The following is a 15831-nucleotide window of genomic DNA, read 5'->3' as shown; positions in this document are numbered from 1 at the left end:
GCCTTGAGACTCCGGAACAAAGGCAGAGCAGGAAGGGGAAGGGGCCTTCCCAGAAAGTGAGCGGCGGGGAGCCCTGCGGCTGTTTGTGGCTTTACCTCTCCATAGGGCTGGCTGTCCTCTCCTTCCCACAGTTCTGGGGGGACGGAAGGGGTCCTGTCTTTTCCTCTAAAGCCGATGACGTCACCTCCTCCCCCTTCCTCGTTCTAAGGTCAGGATCGCTACCCCTTCCCCATGGACTCCCAGGGTCTGAAATCTCCATCCCACTCTCTTCCTTTATTTTTCCTCGAATTAGGGTCTTTACGCCCCTCCCTCTTTTTCTCTCTCATTGAACCCGGCCTCTTTATTCCTCTTTAGGCCTGGCCTCTCCAGCCCTGGATAGTGGGGTCTGTACACTTCTTTTTTCTCGTCTGAAGGCCACGTCTCCCTCCCCCAACCTTTTCCAGCTCCCCCTCCCCACCCCCTCCCTCCCTCCGCCCCGAGGCATTGTGGGAGGAAACAAGATGTGGGGCGAGAGCGGCGCGGGGAGAAGCCCGCAGTGCGGGGCCGAACGGGCCCAGCCAATGGGGAGCGCGGACGGCGGCGCGCGCGGCGGGGGGGGCGGGGCGGGGCGCTATTTCAGCGGGGGGTCGTGCGTGCGCCGAGCTCGAGGCCGAGCGGAGCGGAGCTGTGAGGTGCCAGCGCGGAGCCGGCTAGCTGGCAAGCAGGCGGGCCGGCGGGCGCGAGGCGGAGCGCGGGCGGCGGGAGAAGCTCGAGGGCGGAGGGCGGCGGCGCGAGTGCTCGGCCCGGGCCTGCGGGAGCCGGAGACCGCGGCGGCGGCGGCGGCGGCGGCTGCGGCTGCTGCCAGAGGAGCCGAGGGGACACCGCCCTGCCCGCGCTCTGCCGCAGGCCATCTCTGCTCCCCCGGGACCCCGCGCGGACTCGCCTCCGTGAAGGTGAGCGGTGGGTGGAGGTTGCCCCGGGGCGGCGGCCCGACGCGGGGGGTCCGGCCCCGAGGCCCGGAGCAGTGCTGGCCTCGGCGTGACGCCCCCGGCGCCTCTCCTGCCCAGGGCTGCGCCACCCTGTGCCCTCCCGAGCCCGGGGCCCCCGGCTGCAGCGGTGAGGCCTCCCGACCCCCCGGAATCTCTCTGCGTGCTCGGAGGCCCTTGCTGTCTGGGCCGAGGGAGAGCCGCGGAGCGGGCTCGGGCGTGACGCGGTTCGTCCCGCGGTCGCCACCCTCTGGGGCGTCCTTCCTGCAGCGAGGACGCCCAGTCACTACGGCGCTGCTCTAGGCCGGCCGGGGGAGGGCGGCCGGCCGGCCGGGCGGAGGTGCGGGGGGAGGAGGCTTTCTCCTGGCCCAGGTGCCGGCCTTCGGGATCGCAGCCACTGGAGGACGGGGTGGTGGAGGGAGACGGCCCCGTGGGGATCCGAAGGGAGGAAATACAAGCGTTTGTGCGTGTTGGGGGCTGGGGAGGGCGGGTCGTGTCGTTCGGAGGCTTGGTCTTTTTGTTGCAGGGCCGGGGAGAGAGGAGAGTGAGCTGTCCTGGAGTGCCCTCTTCGCTTTTCAGAGGAGCCCCTGGCTCGTGACTGAGGCAGCTGGCCTGGGGCCCTGTGGTCATCCTTCAATCTGGAGGCCCAGGTCCCTCGCCTTTTTCTTTTTTTTTTTTTTCCTTCCCGGGGGGGAGGGGCTACGTTGGCCCCTCCCTTTCCTTTTCTCATTGGCACCTTGGACAGGGGAGCCTGGGGCTGGGCCTCACCTCTCGGACGCCTGGGGGGTCGGGGGTGAAGAATCGTGGCATTGTAGTCACGAGAGCAACGTTATGTAACTGCAGGCTCTCCTGGAGGGTGAGGTGGTTTTCATTACTGTGACCACGTTGTTCCTTTGGACTTTGGGAATGCGGCAGTGGGCAGGTGAGCTTGCTGGGGAAACGGTGCTGGTTTCAGACTTTCATCAGGCCCCACCCCAGCCTTGGATTTGCAAACAGTGCCCCCTGCTGAGTGGTAACCTGGGAGAGGCCACCAGGTGACACCAGTTTTCTTCCCTGTGCTGCTGCTGTTGTACTTTTGCGCAAACCCGTTGAAGCTGCCACATGTATCTGATGTCAGCCATTGTTTTTTAAAAAGATGTTGGTTTGCCCCGGGTCACATAGACAGCTCGGCCTTGAACAGGGGTCTCCTGGCCTTTTCCTCAGCCCCAGCTGGTGCCCACAGACTCCTCTTGAGGCTCGGACTTGCCCTCGGGCGTGTGGGCGCAGAGGGTGCTGGGGCACTAACCCTTTGCTCTACCAGCCTTTGCAGGAGTGGAACCAGCCCTGCTTAATTGGCCAGTGTGAGACCGAGGTGCCCCGGATGCAGTAAAGGGTTGCCTGGCTAGCAGCTGGCACGCACGCATTCTTTGCGTCTAGTGAAGGCTGAAGAAGCAGTCATGAATTTTGCTTCCCTTTTCAGCCCACAGGCTAGTGTGGACTCAGATCAGGGTGGCCTGGAATGATACCAGGGATCTCTCCTTGAGCAGTCAGGTCCCTGGGTAGCTTTGTGTCGGACAGGGCTGCAACGACAACATCTTGTATCCACTGGGCAGGCCACAGAGTGGCGCTTTGGGGGAGTAGCACATGGGGTGGGGGGTGGATTGCTCCTGCTCTCTGTGATGGGACTGTGGCCAAGGACAGAGGATAGGATTTTGCAGCTCATCTCTTTCCCTGCAAAGCACCTCACATGCCATAGACTGCTAGGCAGGCCGAGGCCAGCCCTCTTGGAATTCCTGTCATCCTAGGAGGGGACCATGCAAGGTGAGCTCAGGACCTCTGGTTGCTATAGGATGAATGCAGTGTCTTAGACAGCATGGATATGAAAGAGTGCTATTAAAATCATAATTCTTTACCTTTTGTTGTCTCTGTCACCACTGGGCATTGGTAGCCTAGGGCTTGGCAGTCTTTTTCTGTGAAGGACCAGATAGTAAATATTTTAGGCTTTACAGGCCATACAGTTTCTTACAACTGTTCAACTCTGCCATTGTAGTGTGTTCCTATGAAACTGTTTACAAAAGCAGGTGGTGGGCTGAATCTGGCTAACGGGTGAGACCACTGTATAGACTGTACTTGTTTGCAGTGTTCTCATAGAACCTTAATTAATCCTTACAACAGCTCTTGATAGAGAGATATCCTCATTGCTAAAATAGAGGTAATCAAATGCACAAAGGCTAAGTAACTTGTCCACGGGCCAGAAGTCAGGCCTAATTCATCTTTCCACTTTGATACCAACGATATAATAATGGTCATTAAATCAAGGACTTATTATGTTCAGGTGTTATACCACCAGGCTTACCCTGAGGTTAACTCAAGTCCGCATTTTAAGATGATGAATGAGAGCACAAAGTTTAAGCAACTTGCCCAAGGACACAGCTGGTAGATGGTATATTGTAATATCTTGGCTATTGGTGCTATTCAAAATATTGGAAACAGATAAATTTAGAGTTGGAAAAGCCTCATTTTACATGTGATAACAACTGATGACTTATTATGTTTTTTAAATTATTTACCTTGTGTTTCCCAGACTTGGCAACCACGTGTCTGCTAAAATCTTAGGAGCTCCCTTTTCTGTTTTTTTTTTTTTTTTTGCGGTACGCGGGCCTCTCCCTGTTGCGGCCTCTCCCGTTGCGGAGCACAGGCTCCGGACGCGCAGGCTCAGCGGCCATGGCTCACGGGCCCAGCTGCTCCGCGGCATATGGGATCCTCCTGGACCGGGGCACGAACCCGTATCCCCTGCATCGGCAGGCGGACTCTCAACCACTGCGCCACCAGGGAAGCCCAGGAGCTCCCTTTTCTAATGCCTCGTATCTCTGTTTTCTATTGCCCTCATCTTCTGTGCTCTCCGCTCCCAGCCCCACGCCCAACTGTTAGTGTTCACTGCCCAGAGCATGGGATTGCAGCCTTACCTCTCTGCTTCTTCTGCAGTGTCACGATGTCTGACCGGAAGGCAGTGATCAAGAACGCAGACATGTCTGAGGACATGCAACAAGATGCCGTTGACTGCGCGACGCAGGCTATGGAGAAGTACAACATAGAGAAGGACATTGCTGCCTATATCAAGAAGGTGTGCGAGCTGGGGTAGCTGTGCTTGGTGGTCGGGGGAGGGGTGGACAGCTGAGCTATGCCCCAGGGAGGGCTGGAGCGGAGGCCTAGGAAAGTAGGTACATTCCATGCAAACAGAAACCTCGAACTTGCAAAGGAGATAAGTTAGGGGATGATTCTTATTTATTAAAGCATGTACCTTAAGAGTTCTTAATAGGAACTCTGCTGGGGTTGTGTGTACGTTTACAGATAGTTATGTGACTGCAAAAGCAATGGGGAGTGAAGCTTCAGGATTAAATATAACTGTCCCAATTCAGAACTATTCAAAATGAAGATCAAGGATGTTTGACTGGATAACATAAGATCATATACAAATTTTCAGGGAGCTGCATCATTTAAAATGGGATAGCCCTATAAGTGATTCTCATTATGTAGGAGGTTTCCTTTTCTTTAAAAGGACTCAGGTGGGGAGTTCCCTGGCCATCCAGTGGTTAAGACCTCGGTGCTTTCACTGCCATGGCCCGGGTTCAGTCCCTGGTCAGGGAACTAACATCCCACAAGCCGAGCTGCGCGGCCAAAAAAAAAGTGACTCACATACTAAATCGTCCCCTTCTCCCTACCTTCTTGAGGAAAGGGTGGGCTTGAATATATATATATATATATATATTTTAATAGATGAGCATTATTGGGGCAATAGGTTTAGTCCCTGAAGAATTCCTGGGTGAATGGATATAGTTTACATATATATAGTGAGGAAGCTGCTGAGCTAGAGGTGAAAGGTGGTACCCAGGGTCCCTGATTCCCAGTCAGGATCCATGTCCGTTGGTGGCATAGTCCCAGTCTTTGATATTCTTAACTCTGGTATCCCAAGGATGCCTAAGAGCCATGGCATAGAGCCATGGCATTCTGGTCCATACAGGTGGTAGAGTGTCCTTGAGTTTTACAGAACTCTTTCCTGTCTGTATGGGTGGTATGAGAAGAGGAAACGGGGGTCCTGAGAGACGTTTTCTTTCTGTGTGTGTAGCCAGGCGTGCAGAGCTGGCAAGGCTGCTAGGCGTGCTGGTTCCGTGTTGAGTGATGGGTTTTCTGTTCTATTCAGGGAGAAAATGTAGAATCATGGACTCCTAGGGCCAGCAGAATCGCTTTCTCGTTTTGCTGATGGGGGAACTGGGGAAGCAACTATGGCTCTCCTGTGTGACACAGGGTCTTCAGTCAGGAATAAGGCTGAGTGTGGTGACCCATGCCCTTTCCACCGTTTCCTAATACCTTTTGGAGTTACGTGGTATGGGGGCTAAACAAGTTGCAGGTGGAGCCCCCAGGGGCCAGAGCCCCAAGGTTGGCAGCATTGCTGGGCCCATGGTGGAGGGCTGCTGTCCTTTCACAGCCATGGCAGGATGCAGCTAGAACTGAGCCATCTGTTTCCTGCTGGGTCCACAGAGTGGGAAGGTCTGTCTGATAAGGTCGTGAGGATTTCCTTGCTGGCTTTGATGCTGAACTTGTACTACCCCTGAGAGAAGTGAGGGAATTGCCTTGATCTCATGGTTGAGGTCCTTTCTCTGGTGTTTACAGCCCACATAGTACCTGGCACACGGGAGTGTCTTTAATGTTGGCTTACACAGAATTGCTTCCTGGTACTCCTGCAAGTACTCCTGGTACTTTTGTTCCCCATCTTGCTTTAGTGTCTTGGTTTTGGGCATTTGGAAGTGCTGGTTTAGTAATGTGAGAGGTGGCAAGTGGCAAGTCACGGAGGCTTGCTCCTCTTTCACTCAATGCTGTGTGACACTGGAGTGGTCCTTTATTCCACTGGCTTTTCTGATTCCCTTGCTGAAGAATTGCGGGGTGGGCTTTTGAAAAGCAGGGTAGCTAGAGGAACGAGAGATGATCGGGGTGTAAAGTGCTAGAGAGAAATAATGGAGCCTTTGTGGTGTTACATTATTAATGAAGGAGTGTCCTAGCCAACCTCAGAACCTGAGCTCCTGAGGCTCAGAGAACCGAGGCCATGGACTGGGGGTGGGGTGGGGGTGACAGCTAAACTAATCAGACTCTCATTCTGATTTCTCATCCTCCCGCTGTCCTAATCACCTTTTTTCTCTTTTTTATTCTTCTTTCAGGAATTTGACAAGAAATATAACCCTACCTGGCATTGTATTGTGGGCCGAAATTTTGGCAGCTACGTTACACACGAGACAAAGCACTTCATCTATTTTTACTTGGGTCAAGTTGCAATCCTCCTCTTCAAGTCAGGCTAGGTGGCCGCAGTGAAGGTGTCGGTGGCGGCAGCAGTGATGGCAGGCAGGCGGCCTTGCTGGGACTGTTTTGCACTGGGGCCAGCATCAGGATGTCCTCTCCAATGGCTGTGCTACTGCATGGACTGTATACTCGATTTCATGTGTATGTCGCAGTAAACAAAACCAAACTTCTTTCTGTTTAGTTGCCTGTGGAAGAAGGCTGCTTTACGTTTATTTTTCAAGACTTAAATTTTTTTTTTTTTTTTTTTTTTTGGTTGTATTGCACTAGGAAATCTCTCCCACCCCTCTCTTTTCTCTTTCTCTCCTATACAAATAAAAAGCCCTCAACAAAGCCTGTGAGACTAGGAGGGCTGGGGAAAGGAAATAGGTTTCTGGAGGTGGAACTAAAACTGTAGCTGCTTCTTCCTGGTGGTGGATGCTGCTTTGGGAGGGCCAGGGAGGCTGCACGGGGGACAGTGTTAGGATTGACAAGGGGAGAGGGATAGGAAGGAGAGTAGGGAGATGGATCTAGTACCAGGGAGAATATTCCACTGAACTGTGATTCCACGCCTTGGGGCAGAGGGTGGGGCAGGGGCTGGATTCTTTAAGGGGCCCTGAGACGTGTTTGTCTGTGATGTGTGGGCGTGGGGAGCAGACTTCTCTTGCTGTCTTTGTCAGAAGAGTTTCTGAGTGAGGGCTGTGTCTTTTATTCTTTTATTCTTCCTGCCAGAGCTCATGCTAGGAGGATGTTGAGGGTGGGATTAGCTTGATTTTTTTTTTTCTTTTCATTCTTCTCTCCTCCTGTCTGCTCCCTGCTTAGCTCTCTGTTTTCTCATTCCTCCAGAGTTCTCTTAGAGCAGCCCCTGGTAGTTGGCTGGCAAGGGAATTTCTGGTGACTAGTTCTTAGTTAGGTCTTAGCAATCAAACCAAATCAGTGTGTCCCTTGATTTTCCTCTGTATATGTGTGTGAGTGTGTGTATATCTTGGTTTGGGGTAGAGGGGAGGGAGGGGCAGGACTGTGGAATCTCTAAGGTCTGTGGGTAGACAAGTGGGCCTTTATGTTAAAAACCTCTGGGGGCCTCTGTTTTGGGGGTGAAGACGGGTATCACCCTGCCCCCCCTCAGCCATCTGGCCTTGACACTGCTTGCCCTATGGCTGTCTGCTCCCAGGAGGGCTTTAGGAGGATAGTCCAGGATGAGGTGGTCATGCTACCATCCGTCCTGGAGCTGGGTCTCAGTGGAGAGGGAAAGTGACTTTGTGCATGGTGGCAGCCTCTTGTGGGAGGCCGGGGTGGAAGTGTGATAAAGGGCTGTTGAGGGGCTTTGGGGGAACTTTGGAGGTCAGTCTTGCAGTGGTGAAGCCAGGAATCGGGGGATGGAACAGGACCGCTAGTGGGAGGAGATTCCAAGGGGAGTGCTCGGGAAATCTTGTCTGTGGATCAAACAGTGATGGGGTGGGGGATGGGGTGGGGGGAGTCATTACTGATTGAGCTGTTGATTCTTGTAGATCGCATTAAAAACTCTCATGTGTAGGGTTGATGCTGTGGAGGGGGTTTGGGATCCAGCTCATTCTCTCTTTTTTTTTTTTTCCAAGTTCATCCTAGAGGTTGGTGAGGAGGCAGGAGAATGCCCCCTTCTCAAGCCTTTTGTGTGTGCTGAGCTTTCTTTTTGATGTTGACAAGGGAGAGTGGGGACCGGGATGGTGAGTGAGTTCCCTATATAAAACCCTTTGGTGTTGAGTTTAGGTTTATTTTTTTATGAGTGTCCAGATCTGTTTCCCCCTGCCCTCCCAGACTTGTGTGGCCAGTTGGAAATGTCTGGTTTGTGTTCATCTCTCCCTCATTTCTGGAGCAGGGGCTGAGACCCTGCCACATCTCCTGTGCTCTGCATCCACGCCTCTTTTGGACATTAAAGATCGATTGATGCACTTCTGAGCTGTTTGGGTTTCTTTGGGGGTAAAGGGGATGGCCTGGTGGCGGTGGTGCCACACATGGGTGGGGTGGGTGTCTAGGGTGGAGTAGAATGGGGTCCAAAGAGATACTGAATCAGGTCTGAGAGGGCCTAGGCTTGGGCCCCTTAAGTGGAGGAAAATAACCAGCAGCACTCACCAGCAAGATTTCTTGGGTCATTGGTGGAGGTGGTCTGGTGAGCCGCATTTTGAGTCTTCCATATAATAGGTGCTGAGACCTGGAGACTTTCTATCAGCTCTAGCCACTCAGGAACGGAGAAGCTGAGGGTCTTGAGAAAGGTGGAACCTGAGTGGTTCTCTGACTCTTGAGTTATCCTGGTTGTCCCACTTGGGGCTCCTGCCCACACACACCTGGAGAAGTCAGCAGTAGCAAGACGTTTCTGAGAGTATCTGCGCACCCCTGTGACCCTACGCCACTGGTGTCTGGGCTCGTGGCTACAACTCTTGTGGAGGGTGTCTGGGAGCAGAGATGCTTTGTACTCATTTCTGTTGTCAGTTATTCACTGAAAGACGTTTCTGAGTTTTATACGTGGGCCAAGGACGCTGTTCACATAGGAGAACAGGACAGGAAGTTCTGTTCTTTCACGGCACGTACATTGTAGTGGACAGAGCAGACGTACACACTAAAAAGTCAGTAGTGATCAATACTATCGAGGAAGTAAGCGGGGCAATGAGCTATTGGTGTTGGAGGTAGGTGGATCCGGCTCCTCCACATAGTTGAAAGTTGGTGGGCTGGATCCTGGGGGGAAAAACCTCCAGGGCAGTGAGGTCCTAAGGGAGTAAGACGAGGGGCTCTAGAACCTCCACTTCTGTTCCCACCTTTGCTGGTATGAATGATTTGACAGAGCTGGAGCTTTGGAGGAGGAGAGGAGGCCACGGTCCACATTTCATCTGCGATGGGTGCCTCTAGGGTCCAAACTCATCCTGTCCTGATGGGAGAGGCAGTCCAGGTAGCATCTGTGGACAGCACACTCCTGCACAGGTACGTACATGGTGCTCATCTAGAAGGTTAATTCTGCAAGGCTTCCTGATGAGCCCCCACCCCATGGGGCCCAGGAGGGGCAACACGGGAGGATCGACTACAGAAGGGGCTGTGGAAGGCAGATGGGAACTGTGGCAAAGAGGAATGCAGCCACTGTCGGAACTGTGGCCACGCAGAGGAAGCAGGAGCTTCAGTATCCCACCTCTTTCATCCTGTTCTCCAGTCTTCTGGGGACCTCCTTTTGGCTGAACCTAACAAAAGTCAGGCAGAGGATAAGGCTGACCCAGGGATGCAGTCTGTAGGGGTCAACCCCCTTCCCCCCAGGGAACATAGCAGGAGAATGAATCTAAGAGGGGCAAACCAAACCAGCCTGGTAGGAAATTCTCTGTTGCCGTGGACAATGTGTCTGTCTCTCCCCAGAGCTCTAGTGTCCTCTAGCCTAGACAGAAGGTGTGGCTGTCTCCTAAACTATCCCCTTACTTCCTTCAGGTCTTTCCTCAAGCATCCTCTTATCAGAGGGGCCTGCTGACATCCTACAGAAAAGAGTACCACTCCCCCATCACTGTTAACCTTACCCAGTTTAGTTCAGCATAGCACCTGCCAGAGCTTGACATTCGTTTACTTATTGATCTTTCACAAGTAGAACATAAGCTTGAGAGCAGAACCATTTTCTCTTTTCTTCACTGCTTTATCTTCAAGCCCCCAGAACAGCATCTGTGCTGTCGGGAATGCTTGATAAATGTTGATTGGCCAAATGAAAAAAGAGTGCAGGCAAGCATGGGCAACTCGGCTTTTCCTGAAGATACTTTTGCTTTTGGCTTGACTCCCCCTTGCTGGCCAAGCCCTGGAGAGGCGTCAGTGGGTCATTCTCCAAGTGTGTTCATGCCTCAGCCGTTCTTCCTTATCAGCTATGGGAGAATGAAAGAGTGTGTTCATAAAGTACATTTTATTTATTTATTTTTATTTTTATTTTTTGCGGTACGCGGACCTCTCACTGTGTGGCCTCTCCCCTTGCGGAGCACAGGCTCCGGACGCGCAGGCTCAGCAGCCATGGCTCATGGGCCCAGCCACTCCGCGGCATGTGGGATCTTCCCAGACCAGGGCACGAACCTGTGTCCCCTGCCTTGGCAGGTGGACTCTCAACCACTGCGCCCCCAGGGAAGCCCAAGTACATTTTATTTTTAAAACATTTCCGTTTATGTCCCTGAAACCTCCAAGCACCCCTCTGAGCTAGACCCCAGGCAGTCATTAGCCATGTTTTTGGATGGCAAACTGAATCAGAGAGGGTGGTTGACTTGCCAAAGCACACATAGCTGGTAGCGGTACTCGTGCCCAGGCACTGTGACTTATAAGGGCTGACCTGGGTTTGACAGCAGTGGCCTCACTGATCCTCCTTGAGATTTAGGCCCAGCTCTCCGAGCTTGGGAGTGTCAATGCCCTGTTCACTGACGTTCCCTTTCCTGGGCTCTGCTTCAGCAAAGGCAATGAGGGTAATTCCCAGGCCGTCTCTTCTCCTCACTACTCTTGTCTACTAAGCATTGAGGAAGTGCCCCTTCCTTCTTGAAGCTTCATGAAAGGGGTAATGAGCCTTCTGGATTTAGGAGAGAACAGACTCCCAGAGTTCTGGCTCAGGACTCCCCTGAACTAAAGGCATAGCTTCCCCACCACGCTGGTAACAAGGAGTGACCTCTCATCTGTGGAGGTCATGGGCACCGGTATGTATATCTTTGTGACACCATGAGCTTGGTGTCCACACCAGTGTACCTGCATGCTCCTACGCACAGACGGCTGCTGTACCAGTGTAGAAGGGTTCATAAGAAAAGGTCAAGGAGGACCCAAGTCCTTGTGCCTCTCCTCCCTTGCTTTGTCCAAACAAAGATGTGTTTGTAGTGAGGCTGCTGGACATGGCTGTCTTGGGCTTTAGAGAGAGGCCAAGCCTGCAAAAACAGTGTGGTGTTGTGGGCAGAACTGGAGTTGAGTCCCAGCTCCTACACTTAACCACTGTGTGAACTTGGGCAAGTCGTTTGACTCTGAGGCTTAATTTCTTCATCTGTAAAATGGGGATAATACCTATCTACCCTAAAGGGTGGTTATGAGGATCAAATGGCATCATGTATGTGAACGTGCTTTGAAATGGGAACATGATGATGATGAAGATGCTGGTTATTAGGGTCAGTGATGATAAATCTTGGGGAAAGAATAAAGGACTCTGGGAAGTCAGGCCCCCCTGAATCTCCCCTCATGTCTCATTGTACTGGCCTTCTCCTGCATTGTCCAATTGTATCATATTATAGAGAAGGAAATTAAGAACCCGACAGGAAAACAAACTTACCTAAGATCTCATGGATGTTTGGGATAATTGGGATGTAGAACTTGGTCCCCTAACTCCCTGGCTGGTCTGATCCTGAGGTGGTAGAGGGGACTAACTTATCACTCAGTGCTAAGCCCCCTACTGAACTCTGAAATGCCCTGTGCTTGGTGATGGTGTACAATTCAGTGGTTTTTAGTATATTCAAACAGTTGTGCAAACATCACCACTATCTAATTCCAGAACATTGTCACCACTCCTCAAAGAAACCTTGCACCCATTTGCAGTCACTCCTCATTCTTCTCTCTAGCCCCTGTAAACCACTAATGTATTTTCTATCACTGTGAATTTGCCTAGTCTGGACATTTCATATAAATGGAATCATACAATATATGGCCTTTTGTGTCTGGCTTCTCTCACTTAGCATAACGTTTTCCAGGTTCATCTGTGTTGTAACATTTATCAGTACTTCATTCCTTCTTCTGGCCAGGTAATGTTCCACTGTGTGGATATATCATATTTGTCATTTTGTTTATGTATCAGTTGAGTGACTTTTGGGTTGGTTCCACTTTTTGCCTATTGTGACTAGTGCTGCTGTGAACATTAATGTGTAAGTTTTTTTTTTTTTTTTTTGCGGTACGCAGGCCTCTCACTGTTGTGGCCTTTCCCGTTGCAGAGCACAGGCTCCAGACGCGCAGGCTCAGCGGCCATGGCCCACGGGCCCAGCCGCTCCGCGGCATGTGGGATCCTCCTGGACCGGGACACGAACCTGTGTCCCCTGCATCAACAGGCGGACTCTCAACCACTGCGCCACCAGGGAAGCCCAATGTGTAAGTTTTTGTGTGGACAGATGTTTTCAATTCTCTTGGGTCATTTTTTTTTTTAATGTCAGTTTACTTTTCTATTAAAAAAAATCTAGATTGATATTGGAAAATTTTTTCTGTAAAGGGTCTGATAGTAAGTATTTTAGGCTTTGTGGGCCATATGACATTGTGTATGTTGTGTATGTAGTTGTTCCAATTACTGAACTCTGCCATTGCAGCTTGAAAGCAGCCATAGCCAGTATGTAAACAAATAAGCATAAATGTGTTCCAGTAAAACTTTAAACAGACAGTGGGTTAGATTTGGCCTGTGGATTACAGTTTGCCAATCCCTAATTTAGATGATAGACTCACATAATCCAACATTCCAGAAGTACAAACAGTGAAAATCCTCCCTCCCACTTCTGTCCCAGAGCCCAGGGGCTCCCCTCCTTAGAAGCAATTAATATTATGCGATTTTGTATCCCCTTTCAGGGGCAGTTGATAAAGAGCATATTTTTAAAATTAATTAATTTATTTATTTTTGGCTGCATTGGGTCTTCGCTGATACGTGCGGCTTTCCCTAGTTGCAGCGAGTGGGGGCCACTCCTTGTGGTGCACGGGCCTCTCATTGCGGTGGCTTCTCTTGTTGCGGAGCTCGGGCTCTATGCGCGTGGGCTTCAGTACTTGTGGCACGCGGGCTTAGTAGTCGTGGCTCGCGGGCTCTGGAGCGCAGGCTCAGTAGTTGTGGCGCACGGGCTTAGTTGCTCCGTGGCATGTGGAATCTTCCTGGACCAGGGCTCGAACCCGTGTCCCCTGCATTGGCAGGTGGATTCTTAACCACTGCGCCACCAGGGAAGCCCTATAAAGAGCATATTTTTAAGTGGCCGTGTAGCATTCCACTGCGTTACAGATAGTTTAATAAATATGAAAGGACTAACATATGAAAGGACAGAACACTATTCTAGGAGTGTCGCCCTGACCTGCCCAATTGATTCCTCCATTAGAATAATCCTTTGAACTCCTGGAATTTGCCCAGGAGTTTTGGGGGGCATGTCTGATGAATATGTTGACTGACCCCTTTTGGATCAAAAACAAGCTCTGACTCTCAAGGGATGCAAGATTTTCTTAGGTGGTTTTTGTGGCAGTCAGTTCCACCACAGAGATAGAGAGATGCAAGCTGTGGATATCTATCCATCCATCCTCTATCTTTCACTTATCTATCAATCAATTTATCTATTATATCTATCTGTATCTATCTATCAATCTATATTTGTTGCGAGGAATTGGCTTTTGTAACTGTAGGGCCCAGTTAGGCAAGTCTGGAATCTGTAGTGCATGCCATGAGGAAGGTCAGGCTGCAAACTCTTAGGCAGGTGCTGACGCTGCAGTACACAGGTGGAATTTCTTGAGGGAAACCTCAGGCCTTTCAATTGGTTGGATCAGGTCCACCCAGATTATCCAGGAAATTTCCTTTATGTGAAGTTAACTGATTGTAGATGTTATCACATTTACAAAATACTTTCACAGCAACACCTAGGCTAGTGTTTGATTGAATATCTAAGTACTAGAGCCTAGCCAACTTGACACATAAAACTGATCATCACAGACCACATCTGGTCAACCTGGCACCAGTACACATCTCCTAAACCATACTTAATCTCCAAATAAAGACAATAACAAAGCCATACTTCCACCTAACATGATACAATTATCCTGTGTACAATTGAAAATGTGCTAACCCTTTCCCCAGAAGAGGAGGCAAAGTCTGTGGATGATGTTCACTCCTCTCCTTGATAATCCTATAACTTCTATAATGTAAACTTAATTTTTTGTTTTTTTTTTTGCGGTACGTGGGCCTCTCACTGTTGTGGCCTCTCCCGTTGCGGAGCACAGGCTCCGGACGCGCAGGCTCAGGGGCCATGGCTCACGGGCCCAGCCGCTCCGCGGCATGTGGGCTCTTCCCGGACCGGGGCACGAACCCGCATCCTCTGCATCGGCAGGCGGACTCTCAACCACTGCGCCACCAGGGAAGCCCCTAAGCTTAATTTTTATTGATACATTTTATGTTAGATGACAAGGGGATAAGAGAGGGAAGAAAAAATACACAAACATTCTCACAATAAAATAAGGAATAAATACTCATAATAATACAGCCTTCAGTTCTGAAATTGGTCAGGTGGTTGTAGCTGGTATTTATAACTACCCTCTTCTACTACACATTCCATATTTCCTTTACCCTCAGCAAGCACCTCAGTGCTGGTTGTGGTTCTTTTCCTGGTGGGATGCCCCCAAACATCCATTCTTGAAGGGTCTGTGCCATTAGAAGTCTTGCCTGAATTGTGTTGTTATAGTATTTCATTGGCTTTAGTCACAGGCTATGAGAGTACTAAGAGATGCCCTAAGGGATCTCCTGTATTCCAGAAAGACACACTTTTCCTTACCTCCATTATGTAGTAGCAGCCCGCTTTCCCCTTGGCAGTCAGAATCAATCAGCCCAGCCAGTACAGTAACTCCCGTCTTTGTCTGTTTATTTAGAAGGATGAGGACTCTACAATGGAGGTAGCACTCTTAACTTCCAATTCAATGGAATCATTGTTGTGTTTCCAGGTGGAAGCGTTCCTCCTTTTGGAATGAAGATGTCTATATCAGCAAGCATAAGGTTGCAGACAGGAAGCAAAATTTTTCTTATGAATCACTAGAGTTAATATTGAATGCTGCCATGCCATTTCCACTCCTTGATTCCTGGAACCATGAATCCTAGCTGTGGGAGAAATAACACCATACATGGAATGCTGATTTGAGTACGGACAGTCTCCTGAAGGACGTTGCCCCAGCCCTGCAAGGTGTTGCCACCTAGCTAGTTCTGTAACTGGATCTTCAAAAGGCCATTCAACCTTTCTATCAAGCCAGCTACTTCAGGATGGCGGGCAATATAGTAAGACCAGTAGAGTCCACGAACGTGAGCCCATTACTGCACTTCATTTGCTGTGAAGTGAGTCCCTTGACTAGAGGCAATGCTCTGTGGAATACCATGATGGTGGATAAGGCATTCTGAGAGTCCACAGGTGGCAGTTTTTGCAGAAGCATTACATGCAGGGAAAGCAAGTCCATATCCAGAGTAAGAACAAAGCACTATCCCTTCCACGATGGAAGCAGTCCAATGTAATCAATCTGCCATGAGGCAGCGGGCTGATCACCCCAGGGAATGGTGCCGGGTCTCAGGGTTGGTCTTTGCTGCTGGCAGACTGGGCACTCAGCACTGGCTGTAGCCAGCTAGGCCTTGGTGAGTGGACACCCACGTGGCTGAGCCCATGCATAGCCTCCATCCCTGCCATCTGGCTACTTTGCTTATAAGCCAGTAGACAATGTTGGGGTGGCTGGTCACCCTATCCACCCGATTACTAAAATCCTCTGTGGAGGTCACCCTTTGGTGAGCATTCACATGGGACATAAATATCTTCACATTCCTTGCCCATTCAGAGAGGCCTATGACCTA

The 15831-nt window shown here is 50.7% G+C and overlaps 1 protein-coding gene across 1 annotated transcript; it reads left to right on the top strand.

Moving 5' to 3' along the window:
* Nucleotides 1-632: 632 nt before the first annotated feature.
* DYNLL2 (dynein light chain LC8-type 2) lies at nt 633-8207 on the top strand. Its single transcript, XM_060082108.1, has 3 exons — nt 633-932; nt 3930-4068; nt 6158-8207. The coding sequence occupies exons 2-3, from the start codon at nt 3937-3939 to the stop codon at nt 6293-6295; spliced, it is 270 nt and encodes an 89-aa protein (XP_059938091.1). The 5' UTR covers nt 633-932; nt 3930-3936; the 3' UTR covers nt 6296-8207.
* The last annotated feature ends 7624 nt before the right edge of the window (nt 8208-15831 follow it).

Source organism: Mesoplodon densirostris, chromosome 18 (assembly GCF_025265405.1).
Source record: "Mesoplodon densirostris isolate mMesDen1 chromosome 18, mMesDen1 primary haplotype, whole genome shotgun sequence".
NCBI lineage: Eukaryota > Metazoa > Chordata > Mammalia > Artiodactyla > Ziphiidae > Mesoplodon > Mesoplodon densirostris.
This window is presented reverse-complemented; position numbering and strand designations above follow the sequence as displayed.

What these genes read in the sequence shown, in the direction of transcription:
- DYNLL2 (XM_060082108.1), top strand. Translation starts at nt 3,937, where the DNA reads ATGTCTGACCGGAAGGCAGTGATCAAGAACGCAGACATGTCTGAGGAC. An exon ending in TTGCTGCCTATATCAAGAAG is followed by an intron (nt 4,069 to 6,157) that starts GTGTGCGAGCTG and finishes TTCTTCTTTCAG; the next exon opens with GAATTTGACAAGAAATATAA.